The sequence below is a fragment of the Thalassophryne amazonica genome, chromosome 5, assembly GCF_902500255.1.
Source record: "Thalassophryne amazonica chromosome 5, fThaAma1.1, whole genome shotgun sequence".
Classification (NCBI taxonomy): Eukaryota; Metazoa; Chordata; class Actinopteri; order Batrachoidiformes; family Batrachoididae; genus Thalassophryne; species Thalassophryne amazonica.
The window spans coordinates 51,751,762-51,778,494 of NC_047107.1; the positions used below are offsets into that span (position 1 = coordinate 51,751,762).

The 26,733-nt window shown below is 40.0% G+C and overlaps 3 protein-coding genes across 5 annotated transcripts in view; all 3 read right to left on the bottom strand.

The window, feature by feature from the left end:
• Positions 1 to 1,229: 1,229 nt before the first annotated feature.
• On the bottom strand, positions 1,230 to 7,283 carry zgc:158398 (uncharacterized protein LOC568894 homolog). Of its 3 annotated transcripts, none has more exons than XM_034170209.1 (7): positions 6,335 to 6,538; positions 3,331 to 3,520; positions 2,875 to 3,112; positions 2,676 to 2,775; positions 2,405 to 2,546; positions 2,177 to 2,314; positions 1,230 to 1,971 (listed from the first exon to the last, which is right to left on the bottom strand). In XM_034170209.1, the coding sequence occupies exons 2-7, from the start codon at positions 3,487 to 3,489 to the stop codon at positions 1,951 to 1,953; spliced, it is 798 nt and encodes a 265-aa protein (XP_034026100.1). In that variant the 5' UTR covers positions 3,490 to 3,520; positions 6,335 to 6,538; the 3' UTR covers positions 1,230 to 1,950. The 3 variants fall into 3 exon arrangements, with proteins under 3 accessions (XP_034026100.1, XP_034026099.1, XP_034026098.1); XM_034170208.1 differs by lacking the exon at positions 6,335 to 6,538 and adding an exon at positions 7,276 to 7,283 and having other exon boundaries at positions 1,235 to 1,971; positions 2,875 to 3,145; positions 3,331 to 3,503; XM_034170207.1 differs by having other exon boundaries at positions 1,235 to 1,971; positions 2,875 to 3,145; positions 6,335 to 6,533.
• Positions 7,284 to 7,574: 291 nt separating this feature from the next.
• Positions 7,575 to 19,986, bottom strand: plbd2 (phospholipase B domain containing 2). The gene is made up of 12 exons (XM_034170212.1): positions 19,772 to 19,986; positions 18,177 to 18,270; positions 16,320 to 16,478; positions 16,133 to 16,233; positions 15,842 to 16,056; positions 15,619 to 15,713; positions 14,791 to 14,951; positions 13,172 to 13,267; positions 13,004 to 13,075; positions 10,019 to 10,171; positions 9,715 to 9,877; positions 7,575 to 8,188 (listed from the first exon to the last, which is right to left on the bottom strand). Exons 1-12 carry the CDS (start codon positions 19,972 to 19,974, stop codon positions 8,021 to 8,023), a joined length of 1,680 nt encoding a protein of 559 aa, XP_034026103.1. The 5' UTR covers positions 19,975 to 19,986; the 3' UTR covers positions 7,575 to 8,020.
• A 107-nt stretch (positions 19,987 to 20,093) lies between these two features.
• rbm19 (RNA binding motif protein 19) overlaps positions 20,094 to 26,733 on the bottom strand; it is a 32,322-nt gene continuing 25,682 nt past the window's right edge. Inside the window, exon 24 of the mRNA XM_034170210.1 lies at positions 20,094 to 20,366. Within this exon, the coding sequence (XP_034026101.1) occupies positions 20,284 to 20,366 (83 nt within the window). The 3' untranslated portion in view covers positions 20,094 to 20,283. The remainder of the gene's footprint in view (positions 20,367 to 26,733) is intronic.

Genomic DNA, 26,733 nt, shown 5'->3' on the forward strand with positions numbered 1-26,733 from the left:
CTTCTCATCCAATTGCTTAGTTTAGATGTGTGACAAGCTCTAGGAAGAGTCCTGGTGGATCTGAACTTCTTCCATTTACAGATGATGGAGGCCATTGGGACCTTCAAAGAAGCAGAAATGTTTCTGTACCCTTCCCCAGATTTGTGCCTCAAAACAATCCTGTCTTGCAGGTCTACAAACAATACCCTTGACTTCATTTTTGGTTTGTGCTCTGACATGCACTGTCAACTGTGGGACCTTATATGTAGACAGGTGTGTACCTTTCCATATCATTGAAGCAGCAGGACCTTTTTGGCCGGGACGACAGTGGGGATCGAATCCACGCGGCTCGCACAAAAGACCGTTCCTCTACCAGGTCAGCCAAAGGGTAACTCCCCGTTAGCCAAGCTAGCGGGAACGTCTTTTCAATTGGGACCCGGGACTTTCATCCCGCTACATCATGTCTAATCAACTGAATTTACCACAGGTGGAATCCAATTAAGCTGTAGCAACATCTCAAGGATGATCAGTGGAAACAGGATGCACCTGAGCTCAGTTTTTGAGCTTCCTGGCAAAGGCTGTGAATACTTAAGTACTTATATATGTGATTCCTTAATTTAAAAAAAAAAAAATCCCATTGTGTGTAGAATTTTTAGGAAAAAAATGAATTTGATCCATTTTGGAATAAGGCTGTAACATAAAATGTGGAAAAAGTGAATACGGTACATATAAACCAATGAGAACAACTCATCTTAGCTGAATATCAATATCACTCATAAGACCACTAACTACTGATTTAAAAGTTGTAATCTTCACTTGTAATGTGTCAATCAAGTTAAAACAAGATTTGCCTAGACTGCTTTTCTTGATAGCAGATGGTGAATGGTAAACTGTTAACTTGACAGCCAGATTCCAAAATGTACTTCTCCATCACTAAGATTTCCTTCCTTCATTTCCTTAGAATGACCTATATACTACAGTTTCTAACCTGTGAGCACAGATTATCCTTGATCACTCACTATCAACTAAAACGGTCGTTCATAAAATTGGTCATTTCCAATACATACAGTTGGTCTATTATATATAAATTTACCAAATAACCTACAGTATGGCATTTTCCCTATATATATATATATATATATATATATATATATATATATATATATACACATATACATACATACATATCTCTATACATATACACACACACACAGCCCTTTAAAAACTCTTTGCAGGGGCGCTGTTTGGTACATTACAATGGAAACAGTTGCCAATGATCACTCAATGTGTTGTCATTTTGGCTGCTCGCCACAGCGGATACAGCCAAAAAAATAAGTTCCAAGTATACCTTCACCAATGTGTAGTCCTAAGGTTTTGAACATTCCTACACAATCAAAAACAGCAAGGATAAATGTTAGACTTGGTTACTGCCATTCGCCATTCATACCTGAAAACCTAGGAATTTAACCAAAGTCATAATTTCAAGAACCACGGCAAAAGTGGCAAAGAGAATAATATTATTATTGCAACCCAAATGCTCTAATTTGTGCCCTAACACAGGTTGGGTTCCACATTTGGAAAGTAAAAATCCTATTCTCATTATATTACAAATATATACATTTGAACAGAACAACTTCACACCTGTTTTCTTCCAATTTTACAGTGTGAATGTCAATAACAGTTCTGACAGAAAGTAAATGACAAAAACCCTTGGAAAGCACTGCATATCACAGATTGATGACAGACTGTACAACAGTACACGTATTTTGAGATTAAACCACACAATTATATCACTGAATTCAGGAAATGTAACAGTAGCCTAGCAAACCAACAATAGTCCTTCACATACAAGTTCCTCGGGTTATCGTCCTGATAAAGTCCTTGTACATTTTCAATGTCCTATTTAAGGCACAATCACAACAACAGTGACCACCATCAACCAGTTTCTTCAGGATAAAGTAGATGAAATCTTTAGGGGCTGAGCAAATTTTCCTGCACATAAAGTAAAGAAACAGTCAATACAAAGAAATATATGATACTGGAACACAATAATCTCATCTCCATTATTTGATTAAAGATAAATAAATTACAGTCATATAATCAGACTAAAATTTTGGAAATATGAAAGGAAACTTGTTAAAAACTCAGTATTATAAACTATCAAAAATCTGTGGAACAGTAACACAGGAATTATTACTTTTCGTAAATCCAGTCCAGGCCGACGGTAGGGCATTAGTGAACGTGTCAGACTAGCAGTTAAACAAAGTATCAAGCAAACTCCAAGCAGACACACACCGACTTCCAGCAGATGTTGTACTGCTACTTGTTGTTGCTCCTAAAAGATTAAAAACAACACCATCACCAACTGGTTCAAACGAGGAATTGTGGTCGAACAATAAAGGTATGTTTCTGCTGTCAGCTGTACCTGTGTTAACATGACTGTAAGAGTGGGGTCATGCTGAGCCTGCAGACTGTAGCAAATATGTGATGCAACAGGCTCACTTCTGCTCACTTCTGCGTGGATTGATGGAGGGAATTTCCCAGATACTGGACAATCTGGAGGAAGCCTTGTTGAGAATATGTAGAAGCAAATTTTATTTACTCATGTTTTCAGATACAAATCTGTCTATTCAAACTTAATGAAGGTTATGATTATTTTAAAAATGTAAGACACTTAAAAGGACAAATGAACTCACAGGTCCAAGGGTAGGAGGTATGTTGGAGCACTTATGGTGAGGCAAGTGAAGGTATCATTTCCAGACAGAACATTTATTGTCACATTGACGATCTCATTGCCTGAGCAGTCAATAAAATAAAATAAAACCTCTCACGGTGAGAATGAATACCAGTATTTTGCTTTCACAATATAACTGTTTCTCAGCAAGCAATACCAACCTGCAAGGCTGAGTTGGCTGGCTTCTAAGCTTGTATATAGTCCAATGCCTTCTAGATGGCTGCCAGCAGAATTAGTTATCACAGTCAGTGGAACTTTAACATTTAAATGTGTGACAGGGGTACGAGTCTTTGGAGAGTTATTCAAATGATTTCTCTTAGTTTCCTGGACCTTCAAAGGAGAGGGGACTGGAGTGACTAGTTGAGCTGAACTCACATTGGCTTTCATGCACAGATGGACCTGTGATAAGGAATACAGGAGCTGATCCCAGTCCTAAATATAATAAAAAATTAAAAATGAGATTTTCATATGTAAACTCAGATCATAAATATGTAATAAAAATCTCCAGATTCTGTACACTATTGGCTAACTGCACACCCTACTGACTTACAGTAATACCAGCAATATGAATTAGCTCCAGAAAGCTTCAGAGAAGGTGTGGGTAGTTCAGTCTGTACCTTTGCTACATCAGGGTTGGGTAAGGTATGTGTATAACTGTAGAAGCTGATGAAGATGAAGGAGAGTGTCAAATTTAACAGGCAGAGGAAAAAGGTAACTCCTGGAGGATTATAGTGTACATAGTCTCTGAGGTTAGTCACTGGCTGCCAGAGACCCATCGTCACACAAACATCTGGGATGTAGCAAGCACTAAACACAAAAACAGACGGATTTCAAAGGTATAGTCATGGTCAAAATTATTGGCACCCTTGATTTTCATGTACATAAGTTAGAGTATCTTCAGAAAGAAATGCAAAAAAATATAATTTTTATAATGAAATAAAACCTATCAAAGTTATTGAACAGAAACAGCAAAACAAAAATAAAATATAAAGAAAAGAAAGAAAATGTAAGCCGGACACAATTATTTAATTAATTTATAATAAATTAGCACTTTCACATCAGGTTTTCATGACATCAGTCAATACATTAGCATTTCCAAATCAGTGTCTGTGCCTAAAAGACATCAGTCATTAAGAAATACACTGAACAAAAATATAAATGCAACACTTTTGTTTTTGCTCCCATTTTTCATGAGCTGAACTAAAAGTTCTAAAACATTTTCTATATACACAAAAGACATAGTGAGGCAAATAACTATTTGATCCACTGTCAATTGTCAACACTGTCAAAAACGTTTTGCGACCTACAAAAAAAGGGGAGAGATCTGTGATTTTTATCATAGGTACACTTCAACTGTGAGAGACAGAATCTAAAAAAAAAAAAAAAAATCTGAAAATCACTTTGTATGATTTTGAAATAATTAATTTGCATTTTATTGCATGACATGAATGGTAAATGGACTGCATTTATATAGCACTTTTTTCCATCTGCATCAGAAACTCAAAGCGCTTGCCTCACATTCACCCTTTCACACAGACACACTCATACACCGATGATCAGGGCCATGCAAGGTGCTCACTACACATCGGGAGCAACTTGTGGATTATGGACCTTGCCCAAGGGCTCTTAGTGATTTTCCAGTCTGGCTGGGTTTTGAACAGAGGATTCTTGGGTCTGAAGCCCAATGCTTAACCACTAGATCATCACCTCCCCAGGTGGTCCTCATCGGAGTCTCCACTTGACTGCAGTTTGTCATCATAACCAACTTGAGTGGGCAAATGCTCACATTTGATGGCATCTGGCTGCTGATCAACTCTATGCAAAGGACATGTGTTGCACTGTGTGAGGCAAATGGTGCTTACACCAGACACTGACTGGTTTTCTGACCCCCACCCCCAATACAGCAAGACTGCACATTTTGGCCTTTGATTGTGGCCAGCCTAAGGCACACCTGTACAATAATCATGCTGTCTAATCAGCATCTTGATATGCCACAACTGTGAGGTGGGATGGTTCATCTTGGCATTGGATAAGTACTCACTAACACAGATTTAGACAGATTTGTGAACAATATTTGAGAGAAATAGATCTTTGAGTTCAGCTCATGAAAAATGGGAGCAAAAACTAAAGTTTTGCATTTATTTTTTGTACAGTCTATGGTTTTACTACACAGGCCCTGAGATCAGATGGTGCCCGTACTTACGAGGTCTATCAAAGTACCGTACCTTTTTATTTTTTTCAAAAACTATATGGATTTCATTCATGTTTTTACGTCAGACATGCTTGAACCCTCGTGCGCATGCGTGAGTTTTTCCACGCCTGTCGGTGACGTCATTCGCCTGTGAGCACGCCTTGGGAAGGAGTGGTCCCGCCCCCTTGTCGGATTTTCATTGTCTGGAAATGGCAGAATGAAAAGGACTTTTTTTTCCATCAGAATTTTTTCAGAAGCTGTTACAGACTGGCACCTGGAAACCATTCAAAAAATTTATCTGGCTTTCGGTGAAAATTTTACGGGCTTCACAGAGAATAAGGACGTTTACTACAGCTTTCAGGACTGCTTTACGGACGGTCGGTGCGCCGCGCTCCGAGAATGAGGCACAAACCACTGGATCATTTCTAAGCTGATGGCTCTGTGGATATGAGACCGTCGTGTGCTCTTTCTCTGGTTATCACAAGAGCTGGACATCAGCCATTTTCCGGCAGATTTCGTCATGGAAAGCCGCGCGGAGGCTTCGCGCGTCACGATCGATTTGCTGATGAAGCGAGACAAAGGAACACCTCCGTTTCGCAACTTGTCCTCTAACACTCCGAAATGGAGGTGTTCCTTTGTCTCGCTTCATCAGCGAATCGGTCGTGACGCGCGAAGCCTCCGCGCGGCCTTTCCATGACAAAATCTCTTGTTAAAAGTGAAATCTGCCGGAAAACGGCTGATGTCCAGCTCTTGTGATAACCAGAGAAAGAACACATTCCGCCATTTCCAGACAATGAAAATCCGACGAGGGGGCGGGACCACTCCTTCCCAAGGCGTGCTCACAGGCGAATGACGTCACCGACAGGGGTGGAAAAACTCACGCATGCGCACGAGGGTTCAAGCATGTCTGACGTAAAAACATATGAATGAAATCCATAGTTTTTGAAAAAAATAAAAAGGTCCTATACTTTATTGACAGATGTCGTATGTCTGGAATCAGCGGATGAAAGCCTACAAGTCCAGATGGACAGCGCGCCAGTCAAACGCAGGTGACACAGGTCAGTACTCATTTACAGCAAACAGACACGTGACCAGGAATCAAACCCAGGCTATTTTTCACTTTAATATGTAATTAGCATTTCACTAAAACTCCTAAACAAAATAATGAAAACCACTAAATAAAACTGAGGATCAAAGTGATGTCATAATTTAAACAGTCCCAAACCAAAAGATCAGTTTACAAAAACATAAAACTGAGAAAAACAGCAACGATGAACCAGGTGACATTCAGCTCGTCATTAAGTTTTCTGTAGCTGCTGGCTGTGGTTGTTTTTCTCTCATTTTTATGCTCTGAATCCAAGACAGTTAAGGCGAATCAAACTAAAACACCGAGTACACAAACCCAGTTTGTTGGCTAAACAAGCACATACCCAAATGTCGCAGTCCTTAAGGTCCGGTTTCAGACTTTTATTAGTTATGTGTATCATTAAGTCGAATCCATTTAAGACGTTTAAAGTTCAGTTGAAGCTACAACCTGCACAGCTGTCAACTTCTTCTTCCTCTATCATTTTATGGCGAGCGGTAACCAGCACTAAGGCGCGTTACCGCCACCTACTGTTGAAGTGTGGACGAGCGTTATCTTTCCTGCTGACAGTCCAATGAGACCTCCAAGGACCAAACATGAATTAAATCTAAATAAATAAATACATAATAGATAAATACAATCTTCACAATACCAAAGTCTGTCAGACATTACTTGCTGGAAAAACACTACACGTTTAGACACACTTCTACATTCAACTGAAAGGAGAAGTATGTTTTTGAAAGCCATCATTTTTTAAATACTTTGCTGTACTGAAACAGGGGCTCCCTGTTTTACGAGTACCAGTAAGTTGTACATTTTACATACAATTACAGAAAGCATCAAAAGGTTTAACATGTGAATTAATTTTATGGATGAGAAGAAACGCTGACTGTAATCCCTAAAAGTATTACCAAAGTTTTGTTTGAACTATTACAGTTTTGAATTTTTAAATGTAGAGTATCATTAAAGTGACACAGTCCCAGAGATGAGTGGTGGTGTGCAGTATCAAACAGGGGTGTGCTCTACTGGTGCGCTTCACTACCTCCACATCACAGAACCATCTGGGATCCTGATTGGCAACCCCTCCCAGTCCCCTTGGTGTTCTTCAGCCCCTGAGATCAACACACACACCTATATGCTGAGTCATCTTCAGACAAACACACCACATGGCAAAAATGTCCTTCACAGTGCAATTGATATGCCTCATCTCCCTAAGTAACCGCCCATTTGAAACAAAGCCATTCCAGTGATATTAAGGATGCTCCAAAAAGACCTGGTACCAAAGACATCCAAATGTCACCTTGCGTCATTGGTTAGCATCCAAGTGTCACAACTCTACAGGAAGACAGGGGGTACGAGAAGCCTAAAGATTTGGGCCTTTGTTGTCCTGCAAAGGCATCAGCATCACCAGACACCTCTGTCCAGTGACCTTGTGACTCCATAAGCTTGTCCCAGGCATATCTCCATCTCAATGTACAATTAACAAACGTGGGAGGCTTTCCTCTCGTCATATGTTCAAAAGAAAATTATCTTCATACATTTTATCCCATTATTTTATCTATTAAAAAAATGGCAGAATAATAATGTCGATTTAAAAACTCCAGTTTATTTAAGGTGTGTGGAGGGTAAATCAAGACTGAGGATGCACATATTTATATAAAAAATAATAAATTACAGCACATGAATCATGAAATTGTCTTTAAAAAAAATATTTACTGCAATAAGAGTGATTTCTCAATCAGTAATCACACTCCACTAACTGCGTAAAGTGATAAAATTACAAAGTGGAACTGCCACATTATTAAGAGTAAGAAATAAAATTCTAAAATATTAGTTTAAAAAATTGCAAATGATTACATTTCTGTAGAATACGAGCTCACATTCCAAGCTCAATATACCTGTTATACTGCAACTGTCAAACATCATAGCCATTTCACAGAAAATTAATACGTAAATGCCACATTGCTCTGGATTAGATGCTACTTCCCTTTGTCAAAATTACTAAAAGCACAGTGTTGCTTTATACCAGCACTTAAGGCCATTTAACATTAACAGGTTTGAATGCCCAGGTATCAGGGTGACCCATGTGCATCAGGTCTTTGTAAGGGGAAGTGCTCCACTGGAAGGGTGGTACCTGGTCCCACGTTGGCCCACTCACTGCCACCATTCCAAACTCACGGAACATCTCATAAGAGGTCATCTGCTCAGGAAAAAACAAAGTGTATCTGATAAAGAAACACTTGTTTAAAAAAAAAAAAGCGCCATCCTGTTAATGCAGGGAACAATTACAATAAAGCCTGTATGGAGGATTTGCACCGACAACCAAGGTTGGGTAGGATTACTTTGAAAGAATACATGTGGATTACATGTATGTATGTACATACATTTGGATTACTTGTAATCTGATTACTTTTGGATTACATTTCAAAGTAATCCTACCCAACCCTGCCGACAACATAGGTCAAGGGGCACGGCCTAAATTCCAACACAGCAGCAATCAAGCTTCGTCACTAAACACTCCTGCGTGGTATTCAGTTTGCTCTAAAAGAAAGGACATTTCAATGAGATTATGAGATGTTTTAAAGAAAAAAATAGTGGATCTCAGGGGTTCAGAATGACAACACCATCATATGATCATGCAAGGATTTCTCCACAAACCTAAATATCTTAACAGGTTTTACTTCCAGCATTACTGGGCACATATAGCAATCCTAACAGTTAACAAAAAATGTGTGAATTTACTTAGCCTGAGTTCTAAATATCATTAATGAATGTTTATAATTATTTAAAGGGTTATGCCATAACGGATTTTATTTCTTAATTTACTTGTGGAAAGTGAAACAATCAGCTCCCCACCTTTTTTATAGTAGGTGCTGCAACTAATTATTATTTTAATGAATTAATTGACTGATTTTCTTATTTGTCAATTAGTTATTAGGTCCATGAAATGTAAATAAATGGTGAAAAATGTCAATGTTATCCAGGGCCCATGATGATGCCTTCAAATGTCTTGTTTTGTCCATAGCCCAAAGATATTCAGTTTACATGGTCAAAGAATTTGGACATTTAAAAATGTAAAAAAAAGAAGGAGGGACAGAGGGGAGGACTCAAAACGATTAATCAGTTACCAAAGTAGTTTATCATTTAGATTGTTGATTAAATCATTCATTTTCTATGACTGCTTACTCCAATCAAAGGTCACGGGGTGGGGGGTTGCTGTAATCTATCCCAGCAGTCACAGGGAATGAGACAAAGTACACCCTGGATTAAACACCAGTCTGTCACAGGGCCACATAGACAGATAAACACATTCACACATGTACGCACACCTACAGTCAATTTAAAGTCACCAATTCACCTAACCTACAGGTCTTTGGAAGCGTAAGGAAGTGGGAACACAAGCAAACTCCACACAGAAAGGTCCACGTGGGAAGCGAACCCACGACCTGTTGCTGTGTGGCAACAGTGCTAACCTCTAAGATATCATAGCGCACAAACTCCACGAGACAACATGCACAGGGGCCGCTGAAGTGGTTACAAAGAAAGGTGTTTTTGCATCATCTCCATGGATCAGGCGCATTTCAAGCCACACTCACAACTGCCGCCACCCTGTGTAAAGGGGCGAAGCAAGCACAATCACCAATATGACCCAAAGTGAAAGGGCGTGGAATCTTAAGCTCATGTGCAAATCCTCCACAGACTGAAAGACATTGAAAAGATGTGCACCTTCATGTCGGTTCCTCCGTGTGACCTCTGTCTTAAGGCACCAAATGGGTAAGTGCCATTAGCTGGGTTCAGGTCTGACCGGGCTGAGATGGCGTTCTCCCCATTTGCAGGCGGATTACAGCCATCACAGCGTGACAGTGGGTCTTCTTTAAAGTTATTATACCTAAAGAGAAACAATGCAGTTCACATATAAGACAGACTGAATTATCATACCCACCAAGCTAAATAAAACTTTATAGTTCACAAGTTTGTTTCTGTTATGCTTATAAAGTTCACAGAAATCCCTGCCTAAAATTTACTTCACCTCATGAGGCGAATCATTGAATCCACATCTGTGACATCTGTCTGGTTTCTCCTGAAGATCTTAGCCCGGGGGTTCTCATCCAAAGAGAACCACGGGCCGAATTTCTTCACCAGCTCATTGCAGCCACTGGCATTGAATATCTCCACATAGTAACTACATGAGACCAGAGATGAGTACAAATACATCAAAAACCAAAATACAAATATATTTAACATACATATGTTTGGATATTTTGTTTTTCATAGCTAAAAATAAACAAAATACCAACAATATGAAATTTATCAAAATTAAAATAGCGTTTACTTCAAAAGCTAGTTTGATTTCATACATCATCAGCACACTGATTCAAGAGATCTCATAAAATGCTAAAACAGATAAAGCTTCAGAACTGCAATGTTTTTATAATCAACAAGGCATTTTGCACCTGACACACTGTTAAGGCTTCATTCACACAGAGGTGCATATATCATATCACCTAAAAATACATCTACTGTAAGCTTGAGTCAATGAGATGTTCAAACATCAGGCTGCATTGCTCATCACTGTACAATGTAGGGCAACATGCACAAACCCCGTTGCAGTATTTTTATGTTATCAATGCATGATGCCACGTCTGTGGTTATTTTGCAATATGTTCATAAATTTTCCTGTTTTTTTTTTTCTTTCATACATTTCAGGCATTTCATTGACAGTCATCAGTGCATTTGGGATGTCTGTGTGACAACAGAAATTTTGTTTCAACTAAAAACTACTGCAGGCCCAAGCATGAGCACTGTACACACCTCCAAGAGAATGAGGCCTAGCAAATAAAATATTTTCTACTTTGTCATATTCTACACTCAACAAAAATATAAATGCAACACTTTTGGTTTTGCTCCCATTTTGTATGAGATGAACTCAAAGATCTAAAACTTTTTCCACATACACAATATCACCATTTCCCTCAAATATTGTTCACAAACCAGTCTAAATCTGTGATAGTGAGCACTTCTCCTTTGCTGAGATAATCCATCCCACCTCACAGGTGTGCCATATCAAGATGCTGATTAGACACCATGATTAGTGCACAGGTGTGCCTTAGACTGCCCACAATAAAAGGCCACTCTGAAAGGTGCAGTTTTATTTTATTGGGGGGGGATACCAGTCAGTATGTGGTGTGACCACCATTTGCCTCATGCAGTGCAACACATCTCCTTCGCATAGAGTTGATCAGGTTGTCAATTGTGGCCTGTGGAATGTTGGTCCACTCCTCTTCAATGGCTGTGCGAAGTTGCTGGATATTGGCAGGAACTGGTACACGCTGTCGTATACGCCAGTCCAGAGCATCCCAAACATGCTCAATGGGTGACATGTCCGGTGAGTATGCCGGCCATGCAAGAACTGGGACATTTTCAGCTTCCAAGAATTGTGTACAGATCCTTGCAACATGGGGCCGTGCTTTATCCTGCTGCAACATGGTGATGTTCTTGGATGTATGGCACAACAATGGGCCTCAGGATCTCGTCACGGTATCTCTGTGCATTCAAAATGCCATCAATAAAATGCACCTGTGTTCTTCGTCCATAACAGACGCGTGCCCATACCATAACCCCACCGCCACCATGGGCCACTCGATCCACAACATTGACATCAGAAAACCGCTCACCCACACGACGCCACACACGCTGTCTGCCATCTGCCCTGGACAGTGTGAACCGGGATTCATCCGTGAAGAGAACACCTCTCCAACATGCCAAACGCCAGCGAATATGAGCATTTGCCCACTCAAGTCGGTTACGACGATGAACTGGAGTCAGGTCGAGACCCTGATGAGGACGACGAGCATGCAGATGAGCTTCCCTGAGATGGTTTCTGACAGTTTGTGCAGAAATTCTTTGGTTATGCAAACCGATTGTTTCAGCAGCTGTCCGAGTGGCTGGTCTCAGACGATCTTGGAGGTGAACATGCTGGATGTGGAGGTCCTGGGCTGGTGTGGTTACACGTGGTCTGCGGTTGTCAGGCTGGTTGGATGTACTACCAAATTCTCTGAAACGCCTTTGGAGACGGCTTATGGTAGAGAAATGAACATTCAATACACGAGCAACAGCTCTGGTTGACATTCCTGCTGTCAGCATGCCAATTGCACGCTCCCTCAAATCTTGCGACATCTGTGGCATTGTGCTGTGTGATAAAACTGCACCTTTCAGAGTGGCCTTTTATTGTGGGCAGTCTAAGGCACACCTGTGCACTAATCATGGTGTCTAATCAGCATCTTGATATGGCACACCTGTGAGGTGGGATGGATTATCTCAGCAAAGGAGAAGTGCTCACTATCACAGATTTAGACTGGTTTGTGAACAATATTTGAGGGAAATTGTGATATTGTGTATGTGGAAAAAGTTTTAGATCTTTGAGTTCATCTCATACAAAATGGGAGCAAAACCAAAAGTGTTGCGTTTATATTTTTGTTGAGTGTAGATATCAATGTGACTGCTCATGTTTATAGCGATCATCATATTATCATAACATCGTATATTGTAATAGTTCAGTCCCTTCAGCTGCTCTCTTGTTTTCACTTGGGGTCACCACAGCAGATCCAAGGTGGATTTGACACAAATGTGGCAGGGGTGGGGTATGAACCAAGCGCACTAACCACTTGGCCAGCACCCCTGGCAATATAAAATATTGTAATAATGATGCAAAACAAAGATGCTATTATTGTTCACTTTTTCATGAAGTCCTACCAGCAGAAATTATTTTTAAATGAAAAAAAAAAAAAAAAAAAAAAAAACTTCCAAGCAGTTGGATACAATAACACAATTGAAAAAAAAAAAAAATCACGTTTATATTTTCAATATGCACTTTAAATAAATTTACAAGAAACACTGTCCATCCTTGCACAGTCACACATGAACATTTTCCCCCAATCAAATTATATAATCACAAAAATTCCAACTGATATACTTTAAAATAGATTTTTAAAACTTGAGCTCACTGGCTACTTACGGAATGTTGTAACTTGCCCAGTACCCTTTTTGCTGCAACTCTAGAGTTTTGTCAGCGTAAACAATCAGTCCTCTGTGGCAATAAAAGATAAAATATTGATAAAAATGAGGCATCTATGGGGTTATGACTGTACAAATTGTTGATTTAAGATCATGTGGAAAGACTTACGGAATCTGCTCCAACACAACAAAGAGTCCCTCATTAAGATCGACCTTCCCTGGAGTGAAGTAGTTATAATCCACAATCATCCACTGGTTGTTATACCTGTGCAGGACAAATATCAGTGCACACTGAATGTGCCATCCTTAGTCCCGTAACATGCCCCCCCCAAAGAATTCCATGAAACAGATACAGACTTCACTGAGTCAGCATGAAGATCCATTACAACTCTGTGACTCCCCTGACTAATCTTGAGCCTCCTGATTAGGAAAAGACCTGTTCCATCCTTCCTTCTGACTGATATTAAGCTTTGTAACAGCTTTACAGACGTCTTCTATCGGCTGTTCCCATTAAGGGTCACCACAGCAGATCAATCGTTTCCATCTCTGCCTGTTCTCTGTATCTTCTTCTGTCACACCAACCACCTGCATGTCCTTCCTCAGCACATCCATAAACCTCCCTCTTCTCTTCCCGCCTGGTGTCTCCATCCTCAGCATCCTTCTCCCTATATACTTTAGGTCCCTCCTCTGTAGATGCCCAAACTTTCTCAGTCTTGCCTCTCTGACTGTCTCCAAATGGTTTGACCTGAGCTGTCCATCTGATCCTGTCTGTCCTCTTCACGCCAAACAAAAATCACAGCCCCCCCAACTCTGCAGTCTCTAAGCTGTACAACATAGCTGGTCTCACTACTGTCTTGCAGAGTTTCGCCTTCACTCTTGCCAATATTTCTCGGTCACACATCACTCCTGCCACCTTTCTCCACCCTGCCTGTACTCTCTTCTTCACCTCTGTACCACACTCTCCATTACTAGGTATTTAAACTCATCTACTTTCATCACCTCTACTCCTTGTAACCGCACTATTCCACCACTCTTGCACTCAGTCTTGCTCCTACTGACTTTCATTACAGATTTAGAGCACTAAAAACCAAACAAAAACCCCAATTAAAGAAAATCTTTGTATACAGGAGTTTAACACATAATGGTGCAGTTTTTACTGCCAGGATTCCACAGTTGCTATTAAAAAAAATACTCATCCTTTGAGCCTTTGAGTATTTTTTTAACTCAGATTTTCTTTAAAATAGTGTGTTAAAATTGTAGTATTTTTAAATAGCAAATTTTATCTGTTCGATTAAATTACGCAAAGCAAAAATGGCTGTGGGCTTGCTTTTTTCCTAGACTCTGTAATAGTCCAGGCACATACCCTGTAAATTGCAGCCGGTGAATGAATGAGCCCATCCATGCCAGTTTAATAACATAATATCTCAAAAACAATGAATCCTACCAGATTGTAACTCAAGAGGATAAAGTGTTTAGACGTTGGTTACCTCTGAAGCACCAAAAGCAAGTTAGCTTTGCTTATGTAATAAGCAAAGCTATTGATGGATGACTGAAATTAGGAGCAGGTGTTTAAGTTTTTCAGTCACTCAGAGCAATGTGCAATACTGCCAAACATCTTGTGCAAATGTCTTTCAGTCATGTCGCATAAACATGTTTTCACTGTTAAAAAAAAAAAAAAAAAAATGTTTACTGTTTAGGCACTCTTGCAAAAAAAATTTCCTTTGGGATTAATAAAGTTTTTCTTATTCATATTCCTAATGCAGATGTTGTCCAGTGTGTTAAACATACGTTCCGCTGTTGTACATCTTGAATATCTCCGCCCACTCTTTACCAGAAGAAGCCAGTCGATTGGCCACAATGTTCCTCAGCCATTCCATGACTGCTCCTTCAGGTTTGATAAATTTCCACAGATCAGGATTGCTGTTGCCAATTGTGGTTTCCATGGTAACCTGCACACAACAACCGACTGAAGTCTATGGAAGTAAATCTGTGCCAGAGTTTGAAGTTGAATTTCTAACGCTGAATTTGGTCAGCATCAAAAACTTCAACCTAAAAAAAAAAAAAAATCAACCTTAAAAAGAATTCGATACTGAGACCAAATCGGAAGAAGACAACAGTGACGATGACGTGATGGACGCTAGAGGAAGATTAAATTTAATTATGTCAACCAAAGGGTGTGATGGAGCTTCAGTGAGTGTTTACTTTTTCTGCCATTTGCGTTCGTGAAATTCACCAATAGACACACCCGCTCATGAACCGGATTAATGCGGTGGTATTTGTGCAAACTGCGTTAGCAACTAGCTCTTTTTCTTTGATTTAGTCTCGGTGTCACATGACCAATGGAGCAAAATGTGATTGGCTGAACATTAGATGACTGAGACGGAGATTGATTGCTTCTCCCTGCTTTTGTATTTTTTGAAGTTGAATTTTTTTAGTTTGAAGTTTTTGAGGCTGAATATTTTGATGCTAAACAAATTCAACCTTAAAAATTCAAATTCAAACTCTGATGGCACATATTTACTTCCATAGAAACTGGTCCCTCTAGCATTTCCCCCCTCAGTTTACCACATAGAAAATACTAAAAGTTCTGCTTCGACAGATATGAGAAGCTCTCACCAAGCCACTGCTAAGGATATAAAAGTCATCTCCAGAGAAGATAGATCCAGGATAAGATGAGAATGCCTGGCTTCTTCCAGGAATAAGCCCACTGCCTGAGAAAATCAGAACTCACTATGAAGACAGAATAAATTTTACAGAGAACTGTCCTGCTGCTTTTCCATGATTGAAAATAATATTTTTTTTTAAAAAGGGTCTTGCTCCATTTGTACCGAGATACTACCTGTTGAAGAAACTGTGAAGGCAAAGTTATATTTCTTTATCACACGCAGCATAGACTGGTAGTTATTCCAAGTGTCATGTGACACCAGCAGCTCGTTATTCTTTGGCAGCAGCTTGATGAGAGCAGAGCAGGAACCAGATCCCAGGGCTCTGGTTTGGACAGATTTGTTCAGAGCTGCTTCCAAGTCCTCAAGATCCCCACCGATCTGGAAAAGTCTGGTGAGTGAGAAGAATGAGAGACAAGTACATTATTAAAATCTGAAGTACAGTGAAAACTGGCATAGGTACTTACAAAAAGCCAAATGGGTTGATTGAGAATGAGCCCACTGGAAATGACAACTGCTCATTGTAGCTGTCCTCCAGACCTTTCAGCTGCAGCAGGGCCAGATACACCTAATAAGCAGTAAAATGCAAACATATTCTTGAATGCTTTCATGCTCCTTGTGAGGAATCCAAGTCCTTCTGTACTCATTTAATACCTGGTGCCAGTAGGGTGAGCTTGGTTGTTCGGCTATTTGTTCCTGAACCCACTGCAAATTGGCTGTGATGTAATCCTTCAGGCGCTCACAGTACCCAGACTCAGCTGAGAAGGGTCCACAGTAGCCCACCAGAGTGTTCATCCAGTGCTTATAGATAAGCTAAAAAAGACAGAGGAACCTTTCAGGATATGGTGCATCCAGAAAGTATTCACAGCGCTTCACTTTTTCCACATTTTGTTATGTTACAGCCTTATTCCAAAATGGAGTGAATTCACTTTATCCTTCAAAATTCTACTCACTACATCCCATAATGACAACATGAAAAAAAATTTTTTGTTTGAAGTTTTTGCAAATTTCTTAAAAATAAAACTAAAAATAACATGTACGTGCGTATTCACACCCTTTGCTTAGTACTTTGTTGATGCATCTTTGGCAGCAATTACAGCTGGGGAACCTATCTTTGGGCAGGTTTGCCCATTCCTCTTTGCAGCACCTCTCAAGCTCCATTGGTGAGCAGTGGTGCACAGCCATTTTCACATCTCTCCAGAGATGTTGAATCAGATTCAGGTCTGGGGTCTGCCCAGGTCACTTAAGGATATTCAGAGTTGTCCTGAAGTCACTCCTTCGATATCTTGACTGTGTGCTTAGGGTCATTGCCCTGCTGAAAGATGAACCGTTCTCTCAATCCCGACTAGTCTCCCACTTCCTGCTTCTGAAAACCATCCCAACAGCATGATGCTGCCACCACCATGCTTCACTGTAGGGATGGTGCCTGGTTTCCTCCCAAACATGACACCTGACATTCATGCCAAAGAGTTCAATCTTCATCTCATCAGACCAGAGAATTTTGGTGTCACAGTCCTTCAGGTGCCTTTTGACAAACTCCAGGTGGGCTGCCATGTGGCTTTTACTAAGGAGTGGCTTCCGTCTGGCCACTCTACCGTACAGATGTGATTGGTGGATTGATACAGATAGCTGTCCTTCTGGAAGGTTCTCTTCTCTCCACAGAGGAATGCTGGAGCTCTGACACAGTGACCATCAGGTCATTGGTCACCTCCCTGACTAAGGCCCATCCCCCCCAATCACTCAGTTTAGACAGGTGGCCATCTCTAGGAAGAGTCCTGGTGGAGGGGAAGTGATGGTCTAGTGGTTAAGCATTGGGCTTGAAACCAGAGGATCCTCAGTTCAAAACCCAGCCTGACCCAAAAATCACTAAGTGCACTTGGGCAAGGTCCTTACTCCCCTAGTTGCTCCCGGTGTGTAGTGAGTACCATGTATGGCAGCATCCTGACATCGGGGTGAATGTGAGGAAATATTGTAAAGTGCTTTGAGCGTCTGATGCAGATGGAAAATCGTTATAAATGCAGTCTGTTTGGATGCACACTTCTTCCATGTTTGGACTTCATGTTTGGTTTGTGCTCTGACGTGCACTGTCAACTGTGGGACCTTATATGAAGACAGGTGTGTGCCTTTCCAAATCATGTCCAATCAACTGACTTTACCCCAGGTGGACTCCAATTAAACTGTCAAGGATGATCAGTGGAAACAATTTTGAGCTTCATGGTAAAGGGTGTGAATACTTATATACCCCTGATTTCATAGTTTTTCTTTTATTTTTAATAAAGTTGCAAAAATCCCAAAACTTTTTTTTAACTTTGTCATTATATGTAGAATTTTGAGGGGAGGGGAATGAATTTCATCCATTTTGGAATAAGGTTGTAACATAACGTGGAAAAAGTGAAGCACTGTAAATACTTTCCGGATGCACTGTAGGTGAACAATAAAGTGAGAAGGTCATAGAGGGCGAAAAAAGCCAGTTTTTGTTTGGTAACTAAACCATCATGAATGATGGAATACCTCGGATGTAACCGCAGCCTCCACTGCACCAGCAGCATAAGCCTGGATACTGTCATTGTACTGACTGCTGGTAGTAACCTCCAAGAAAGACCAACTGAAAACAGATCAACATATTACATGTGTGCAGGCTCAAGCAGGTGCATGTTGTGGAAGCTGTCAGTTTTTTTTTGTTTTTTTTAACCTCCGCTGCATGTCAAATCCCATCAAAGAAATTTAAAACTATTCATATGGGTGAGACTACATTAAAGGACAAGAGTCCTTCAGTCACTCATTCATGTTAATATTAAAACTGCAGTTTGATGGCATTATGTCTGAGTTGTAATAACTTCTGTTCTTTTCTCCCACATGTGCTCCAGACTAAAGACGAAAAGGACTTTCAAGACTGTTATCAGTAACAAGTCCAAATGACAGGGTCGGTCACAGAGTGTGTCAATGCCTTTGGCAAAGGTAATTTACACTTCTGTAATGGCAACATTAATGCATAAAGGTACACTGAGATTTCAGTGCAACATCTGTTACCTGTGAGACATTTTCTGCCACGAACATCCGTGCCTTCATTAACAGGACAATGCAAAACCACATTCTGCAGACAAGATATGGCTGCAGAAGTTCTGCCTGCAGTCCTGACCTCTAACAGAGAATGTGGAGAATTTATGAAATGAAAAATTTGACGATGACAACTCTGTACTGTTGCACACCTTAAGATGTGTTTACAGGGAAGAATAGAGCAAAACAACACCTGAAATGCTTCATCAATTGTATCCTCAATGCTAAAATGTCTTTATTGTTGTGAGAAGGAAGGGCATTTGTATTTTCCATATTGGTCCAACCTTTTTTGATTTGAGGTTGTATTTTAAGATACGATTTGTACAAATATCTTTTAACTGTCATAATTGCCAGGTGGGGTATAATTATGCATTGCCCTCAGTTATGTACAAGTCACAATTTCAAGGTCACGCATGGTATGGTTCAACTTTTCTCTACATTCCTGTCAGGTTTCCTCATAAAAGTATAGAACAAAACACTTGCAAAAGATTAGAATTATGAAATATCATTTGAAACGTTCAGCAATTGGCTTGAGGATATCCTGAACATTCTATCTGAGGTTAACTCAAAACAAACCTCTGAGCATGACAAAATAATTGAGTGTTGCAAATTGGAGTTTTTTTTAACAGTACAAGTAAAATGAATAATGTTTATTTTTGTTACAAACATATTTGCCATCATCATTTTGTGTGGTGCACCTAGAGTATCATAATGTTAATAAGCATTTTGTTTTGTGTTGTCCTTGGCAATTTGGTATGATTGTTGTCTTGCCAATATTCAGTTAAATTCAAAGCCACCTACAACCACAAAAGCTGTAACTCCATCAGTTGTCATGCAGCTTCTCAGTAGTTTCTACTTTGACAGCATTTTTTTTTAATCGTCTAACGCATTTTTGACATAACTTGGAACCATGTGACACCAACAGCGTTGACTCGACTTTAAACTCACTTATTTGTGCATGAATCAGCAGCGCTGCTCTGGCTGAAATGAGGGCAGTATTTGCATTTTTTGTAAGAGATACGTTTGTTCAATCGCCAGTGGTTTCTCACCCTGATGCTTTAATGTCGTCTGTAAAATTTGTCCAGGCCACAAAGTCTTCTCGGTAACCTTCAACGATGATCAGCTGTCCGGTGTCATCGTGAATAACAGCAGAACGGATTTCAGCTCGAACACACACGAAACACCAAAAATAAACGGTTACTGCCAAAACATTACGAGCAGATACGAACGCCATGTTTACCGAGCAGGTCATATGACAGCGCGGGTGGGCGGTCACGTGATGTGATGACATCCTTTAACAAAATAAAAGTCACTTCCCAGCACACCCTCCCCCAAAATGACAGAAACACACACAGGACACAGTTTTTTGCGACATGTAAATTTGATATAAAACACACTGATTCTGTACAATGCTCCTAATCGCTAAAAAATTCAGAGGCCACATAAAAACTTAAATTAGATGATAAATGATTTGATATTGCTCCTTGTCCACATCCCTCCCATGTCCATATTTTATTCAGTGTCATTTTTGGGAAGGTTTTTGAGAGACAGCTTGTGGACTTCAGTCTTCCCCATCTGCTTCAGTTTCCATAGTATCCAGAATTCCATCCAAAACATCTGCTTTCCGATGCTTTTTGGGGGCCACTGAGACAGAAGACAAATAAAATACATTTCAATAGTTTGTCCTCTCAAATTATTGATCAGGTGGCATTTTCAACCTTTTGCTTTATAGATATGAAAAAAGAAGACAATTTTAAAAGACATTTTAAATGTGGAGACTTTAAGCAGCAAGAGTTTGTGAGGACCGTGCTCGTGCTGCAGCTGTAGACATTAAATAAAGTACAAATGTGTCTAGCGTGTTGCCTGTGAGAATCCACAGGCTCTAGACTGGGTAGTGTTTATTATGCAAAGCTTCTATAATGAGTTGGTATGGCGTGCGAGTCCAGAATGTTTTTACAACCTTAGACCTCAACCGTTTTTAGAGGAAGAACTCAATCCTTTCATTTTCTTTTGGTTCTTGTTATCATATACACACTATTATTATTATCAGTTTTATTTTATTATTAATTCTATTTTTTCATTTGATTTTTAAATGGACCACAATGGAAATAAGTGTTTAATCTTTTTAGTCTCATAGCACTACTATTATTCTGAACACTACTGTATGTCATCCAGTGCTTTATGCACCACCTCTGGCGATCAGGAAGGATGAAATACAGTAGTGCTCAAAATAACAGTAGTGCTATGTGACTAAAAACATTAATCCAGGTTTTGAGTATATTTCTTATTGTTACATGGGAAACCCATTTTGGCATCCCTTCACTGGCTTCCTGTCCCAGTGAGATCAGATTTTAAGGTTCTGCTACTAACCTATAAAATTATTCATGGACTGGCACCTCCCTACTTAGCTGACTTAATTAAACCTTACGTACCGGCCCAGGCTTTATGTTCTCAGGGTGCAGGACTACTTTGTGTCCCTAAGGTGATTAAGAAGTCTGCGGGTCACAGAGCTTTCTCTTATCGTGCCCCTGTTCTGTGGAATGATCTCCCTGCATCAATAAAACAGTCAGATTCTGTTGAGACTTTCAAGTCCAGACTTAAGACGCACTTATTTTCCCTTTCATATGGCTAGCATACTGGTACAGTTTTGTTTTACGCTTTTTACTCTTTTAATTCATTTACAACCCCTGGCAAAAATTATGGAATCACCGGCCTTGGAGGATGTTCATTCAGTTGTTTAATTTTGTAGAAAAAAAGGAGATCACAGACATGACACAAAACTAAAGTCATTTCAAATGGCAACTTTCTGGCTTTAAGAAACACTATAAGAAATCAGGAAAAAAAATTGTGGCAGTCAGTAACGGTTGCTTTTTTAGACCAAGCAGAGGGAAAAAAATATGGACTCACTCAATTCTGAGGAATAAATTATGGAATCACCCTGTAAATTTTCATCCCCAAAACTAACACCTGCATCAAATCAGATCTGCGCGTTAGTCTGCATCTAAAAAGGAGTGATCACACCTTGGAGAGCTGTTGCACCAAGTGGACTGACATGAATCATGGCTCCAACACAAGAGATGTCAATTGAAACAAAGGAGAGGATTATCAAACTCTTAAAAGAGGGTAAATCATCACGCAATGTTGCAAAAGATGTTGGTTGTTCACAGTCAGTTGTGTCTAAACTCTGGACCAAATACAAACAACATGGGACGGTTGTTAAAGGCAAACATACTGGTAGACCAAGGAAGACATCAAAGCGTCAAGACAGAAAACTTAAAGCAATATGTCTCAAAAATAAAAAATGCACAACAAAACAAATGAGGAACGAATGGGAGGAAACTGGAGTCAACGTCTGTGACCGAACTGTAAGATACCACCTAAAGGAAATGGGATTTACATACACAATAGCTAAACGAAAGCCATCATTAACACCTAAACAGAAAAAAAACAAGGTTACAATGGGCTAAGGAAAAGCAATCGTGGACTGTGGATGAAAGTCATATTCAGTGATGAATCTCGAATCTGCATTGGGCAAGGTGATGATGCTGGAACTTTTGTTTGGTGCCGTCCCAATGAGATTTATAAAGATGACTGCCTGAAGAGAACATGTAAATTTCCACAGTCATTGATGATATGGGGCACTGGGGAGATGGCTGTCATTACATCATCAATAAATGCACAAGTTTACGTTGATATTTTGGGCACTTTTCTTATCCCATCAATTGAAAGGATGTTTGAGGATGAAGAAATCATTTTTCAAGATGATAATGCATCTTGCCATAGAGCAAAACCTGTGAAAACATTCCTTGCAAAAAGATACATAGGGTCAATGTCATGGCCTGTAAATAGTCCGGATCTTAATCCAATTGAAAATCTTTGGTGGAAGTTGAAGAAAATGGTCCATGACAAGGCTCCAACCTGCAAAGCTGATCTGGCAACAGCAATCAGAGAAAGTTGGAGCCAGATTGATGAAGAGTACTGTTTGTCACTCATTAAGTCCATGCCTCAGAGACTGCAAGCTGTTATAAAAGCCAGAGGTGGTGCAACATAATACTAGTGATGTGTTGGAGCGTTCTTTTGTTTTTCATGATTCCATAATTTTTTCCTCAGAATTGAGTGATTCCGAATTTTTTTCCCTCTGCTCGGTCTAAAAAAGTAACCGTTACTGACAGCCACAATTTTTTTTCCTGATTTCTTATAGTGTTTCTTAAAGCCAGAAAGTTGCCATTTGAAATGACTTTAGTTTTGTGTCATGTCTGTGATCTGCTTTTTTTTTTCTACAAAATTAAACAACTGAATGAACATCCTCCGAGGCCGGTGATTCCATATTTTTTGCCAGGGGTTGTATTAGTAATTGGAGCGGGCCACGGTCTCAACTTGTATATTCGTCCGTGAATTGTTCTGTAATTTATGTTTGTAGCATGGCCCAAGCAGAGGGTCACCCCTTTGAGTCTGGTCTGCTTGAGGTTTCTTCCTCAGAGGGAGTTTTTCCTTACCACTGTTGCTCTGGGGGTTGGTAAGGTTAGACCTTACCTGTGTGAAGCGCGTTGAGGCAACTCTGTTGTGATTTGGTGCTATATAAATGAAAATAAATTGAAATTGAAACAAGGTACCAGTAGATTCAGTAGATTCCCACAAACCCAACAAGACCAAGCATTCATGATATGCACACTCTTAAGGCTATGAAATTGGGCTATTAGCAAAAAAAAAGTAGAAAAGGGGGTGTTCACAATAATAGTAGCATCTGCTGTTGACGCTACAAACTCAAAACTATTCATATGTTCAAACTGCCTTTTTTTTTTTTAGCAATCCTGTGAATCACTAAACTAGTATTTAGTTGTATAACCACAGTTTTTCATGATTTCTTCACATCTGCGAGGCATGGAGTCAACCAGCTTGTGGCACCTTTCAGTTGTTATTCCACTCCAAGATTCTTTAACAACATTCCACAATTCATTCACATTTCTTGGTTTTGCTTCAGAAACAGCTTTTTTGATGTCACCCCACAAGTTCTCAATTGGATTTAGGTCCGGGGATTGGGCAGGCCACTCCAAAACATTCATTTTGTTGGTTTGGAACCAAGATTTTGCTCGGTTACTAGTGTGCTTGGGGTCACTGTCTTGTTGAAACACCCATTTCAAGGGCATGTCCTCTTCAGCATAAGGCAACCTGACCTCTTCAAGTATTGTGACATATCCAAACTGATCCATGATACCTGGTATGTGATATATAGGCCCAACACCATAGTAGGAGAAACATGCCCATATCATGATGCTTGCACCACCATGCTTCACTGTCTTCACTGTGAACTGTGGCTTGAATTCAGAGTTTGGGGGTCGTCTCACAAACTGTCTACGGCCCTTGGACACAAAAAGAACAATTTTTCTCTCATCAGTCCACAAAATATTCCTCCATTTCTCTTTAGGCCAGTTGATGTGTTCTTTGGCAAATTGTAACCTCTTCTGCACGTCTTTTATTTAACAGAAGGACTTTGCGGGGGACTCTTGCAAATAAATTAACTTCACACAGGCGTCTTCTAACTGTCACAGCACTTACAGGTAACTCCAGACTGTCTTTGATCATCCTGGAGCTGATCAATGGGTGAGCCTTTGCCATTCTAGTTATTCTTCTATCCATTTTGATGGTTGTTTTCCAGTTTCTTCCACGTGTCTCTGTTTTTTTTGTCCATTTTAAAGCATTGGAGATCACTGTAGATGAACAGACTATAATTTTTTGCACCTGCGTACAAGTTTTCCCCTCTCCAATCAACTTTTTAATCAAACTACACTGTTCTTCTGAACAATGTCTTGAACGTCCCATTTTCCTCAGGCTTTCAAAGAGAAAAGCATGTTCAACAGGTGCTGGCTTCATCCTTACATAGGGGACACCTGATTCACACCTGTTTGTTCCACAAAACTGTCAAAATCACTGACTGAATGCCACACTACTATTATTGTGAACACCCCCTTTTCTACTTTTTTTTTTTTTTTTACTAATAGCGCAATTTCATAGCCTTAAGAGTGTGCATATCATGAATGCTTGGTCTTGTTGGCTTTGTGAGAATATACTGAATCTACTGGTACCTTGTTTCCCATGTAACAAGAAATATACTCAAAACCTGGATTAATCTTTTTTGTCACATAGCACTACTATTATTCTGAACACTACTGTAGAACAAAAGTTATGCATGTAACTATGGTTCTATGAATCCTGGATGACTGCCAGAGCTGGATGACTGCCAGAGCGCTTGGGCCATCGGAATCCTCGTTTGCTCACGAGGAGGTATAAGGGACTGGGCTTCCCGTGTCACATGACCTATATAGGTTCATGTAGGTCACCTGACGGTCACATGTGACTTTGTTTATATTTATTCTCAACCTGTGTTCGCACAAAGATGATCATTCAGTCCTTTATGCACTGCCTCTGGTGGTCATCCAGGATTCATAGAACCGTAGTTACATGCGTAACTTTCATTCTTTCTCCTTGTAGGTCAGGGCCCATATTCATGAAGCTTCTGAGAACAAAGAGTTGCTCCTAGTGATAAAATGCTCAGAAAATTCTTGTTATGATTGTTATGATTTCTAAGAATTTTCCCAAAGTTAAGGGTAGTTCCTGGTAAAGAGCATCAAAAAGTTGTTAAATCATGAACAGGACTGTTACTGTCCATTCTACACCCAGGTGGTCCATGATCAGTAAGAGCATATATTTTTTATTTGTATAGCCCCTTTCACACCAGGCCTGCGTAGAGTTGCATTGTGGTGCATATCTAGTACACAGGAATTGCATCCATTTCGTGGACCCTGCAACTCTACGTTGGCCCGGTGTGGAACAAGCTTATGTGAATTTTTTTGTTTGCTTTGGTCAGTCAATCACACCTTTTAAAAGGCTTTATCATACCTCGCAACAGGATCAGCCACATCTTCAAATGTTACCATTTCCATGCTTTATTAGTGATGCTGTGTGAGGTTTCCTAAATCACTCCTATGTTTGTTCTCCTTGCTAGAAGAGTGCCCTAAAATGAAACGGGTGCCATGGATGAATGACAGGACGCATGAAGCCAGGCGTGTGTGCAGAAGAGCTGAGCGCAGGTGGAAAAAAGATGGATTTAAAGTCTCTTATATTTTAAAGGAGACCTGGCTCGCATATCAGAACATGGTGAAAGATGAAAAGTTTAAATATCTTTCTGAGGTGGTCTCCAATAATGTTAATAATCCACGTGTTCTTTTTAAAACTATTGAGACGGTGCTTAGCCCCCCTCAGCCCACAGGGTTAGAATCAACACCTGACACTTGTAATGCATTTTTGCACTTTTTTACTGAGAAAGTGGAAAGAATTAGAGCCAATATTCAGACTTCTTCATGTAGCCCTTTTCCTGACATGCCTTGCTCATTTGTTATTTGTCATTTTGAGCCAGTGTCTCTTGCATGTCTGTAAAGTTGTCTGTGAACTTAAGCCTGTTTCAAGTCCACTTGACCCTGTTCCTCCTTGACTGTTCGAAGAAGTCTGGACAACTATTGGCCCTAATGTCCTTGAGATTATAAATAGTCTGCTGTCTGGTGTTGTTCCTCTGTTTTGTAAAGAGGCAGTTATTGAACCCCTTCTGAAAAACCTAGCCTTGATTCTGCGAATGTCTGTAATTTTAGGCCATTTTCTAAACTGCCTTTTTTGGCTAAAATTTTAGAGAAATGTGTTCTTATGCAGCTGCAGTTTTTCCTAGAAGCACATGGCATTTTTGATATTATTCAATTATTAGTCAGGTTATAAAGCCCTTCATAGTACAGAGTCGGCTCTTTTAAAGGTTTTTAACGATTTGTTTTTAGTGACTGATTCTGGTGATTCTGCCATTTTAGTCCTTTTAGACTTGTCAGCTGCGTTTGACACAGTCGGCCACACAACTCTTTTAAATCGTTTGGAAAACTGTGTGGGGGTTAGGGGGACCGCCCTGGAGTGGTTCAGGTCTTATCTTAGTGGGAGGAGCTGCTCTGTCAAATTGGGGGATTTCACCTCTTCC

Excerpts from the sequence above, each read along its gene's own strand:
- zgc:158398 (XM_034170208.1), bottom strand. The coding sequence starts at position 3,489 with ATGGGTCTCTGGCAGCCAGTGACTAACCTCAGAGACTATGTACACTAT. Across the intron at positions 2,776-2,874 it reads CAGCCAACTCAGCCTTGCAG|GCAATGAGATCGTCAATGTG; the intron begins GTTGGTATTGCT and ends TTGACTGCTCAG. Across the intron at positions 2,547-2,675 it reads TACCTCCTACCCTTGGACCT|GCTTCCTCCAGATTGTCCAG; the intron begins GTGAGTTCATTT and ends ATTCTCAACAAG.
- plbd2 (XM_034170212.1), bottom strand. The coding sequence starts at position 19,974 with ATGACCTGCTCGGTAAACATGGCGTTCGTATCTGCTCGTAATGTTTTG. Across the intron at positions 16,234-16,319 it reads GCTCACCCTACTGGCACCAG|GTGTATCTGGCCCTGCTGCA; the intron begins GTATTAAATGAG and ends ACTGCTTATTAG. Across the intron at positions 15,714-15,841 it reads CTTCACAGTTTCTTCAACAG|GCAGTGGGCTTATTCCTGGA; the intron begins GTAGTATCTCGG and ends TGATTTTCTCAG.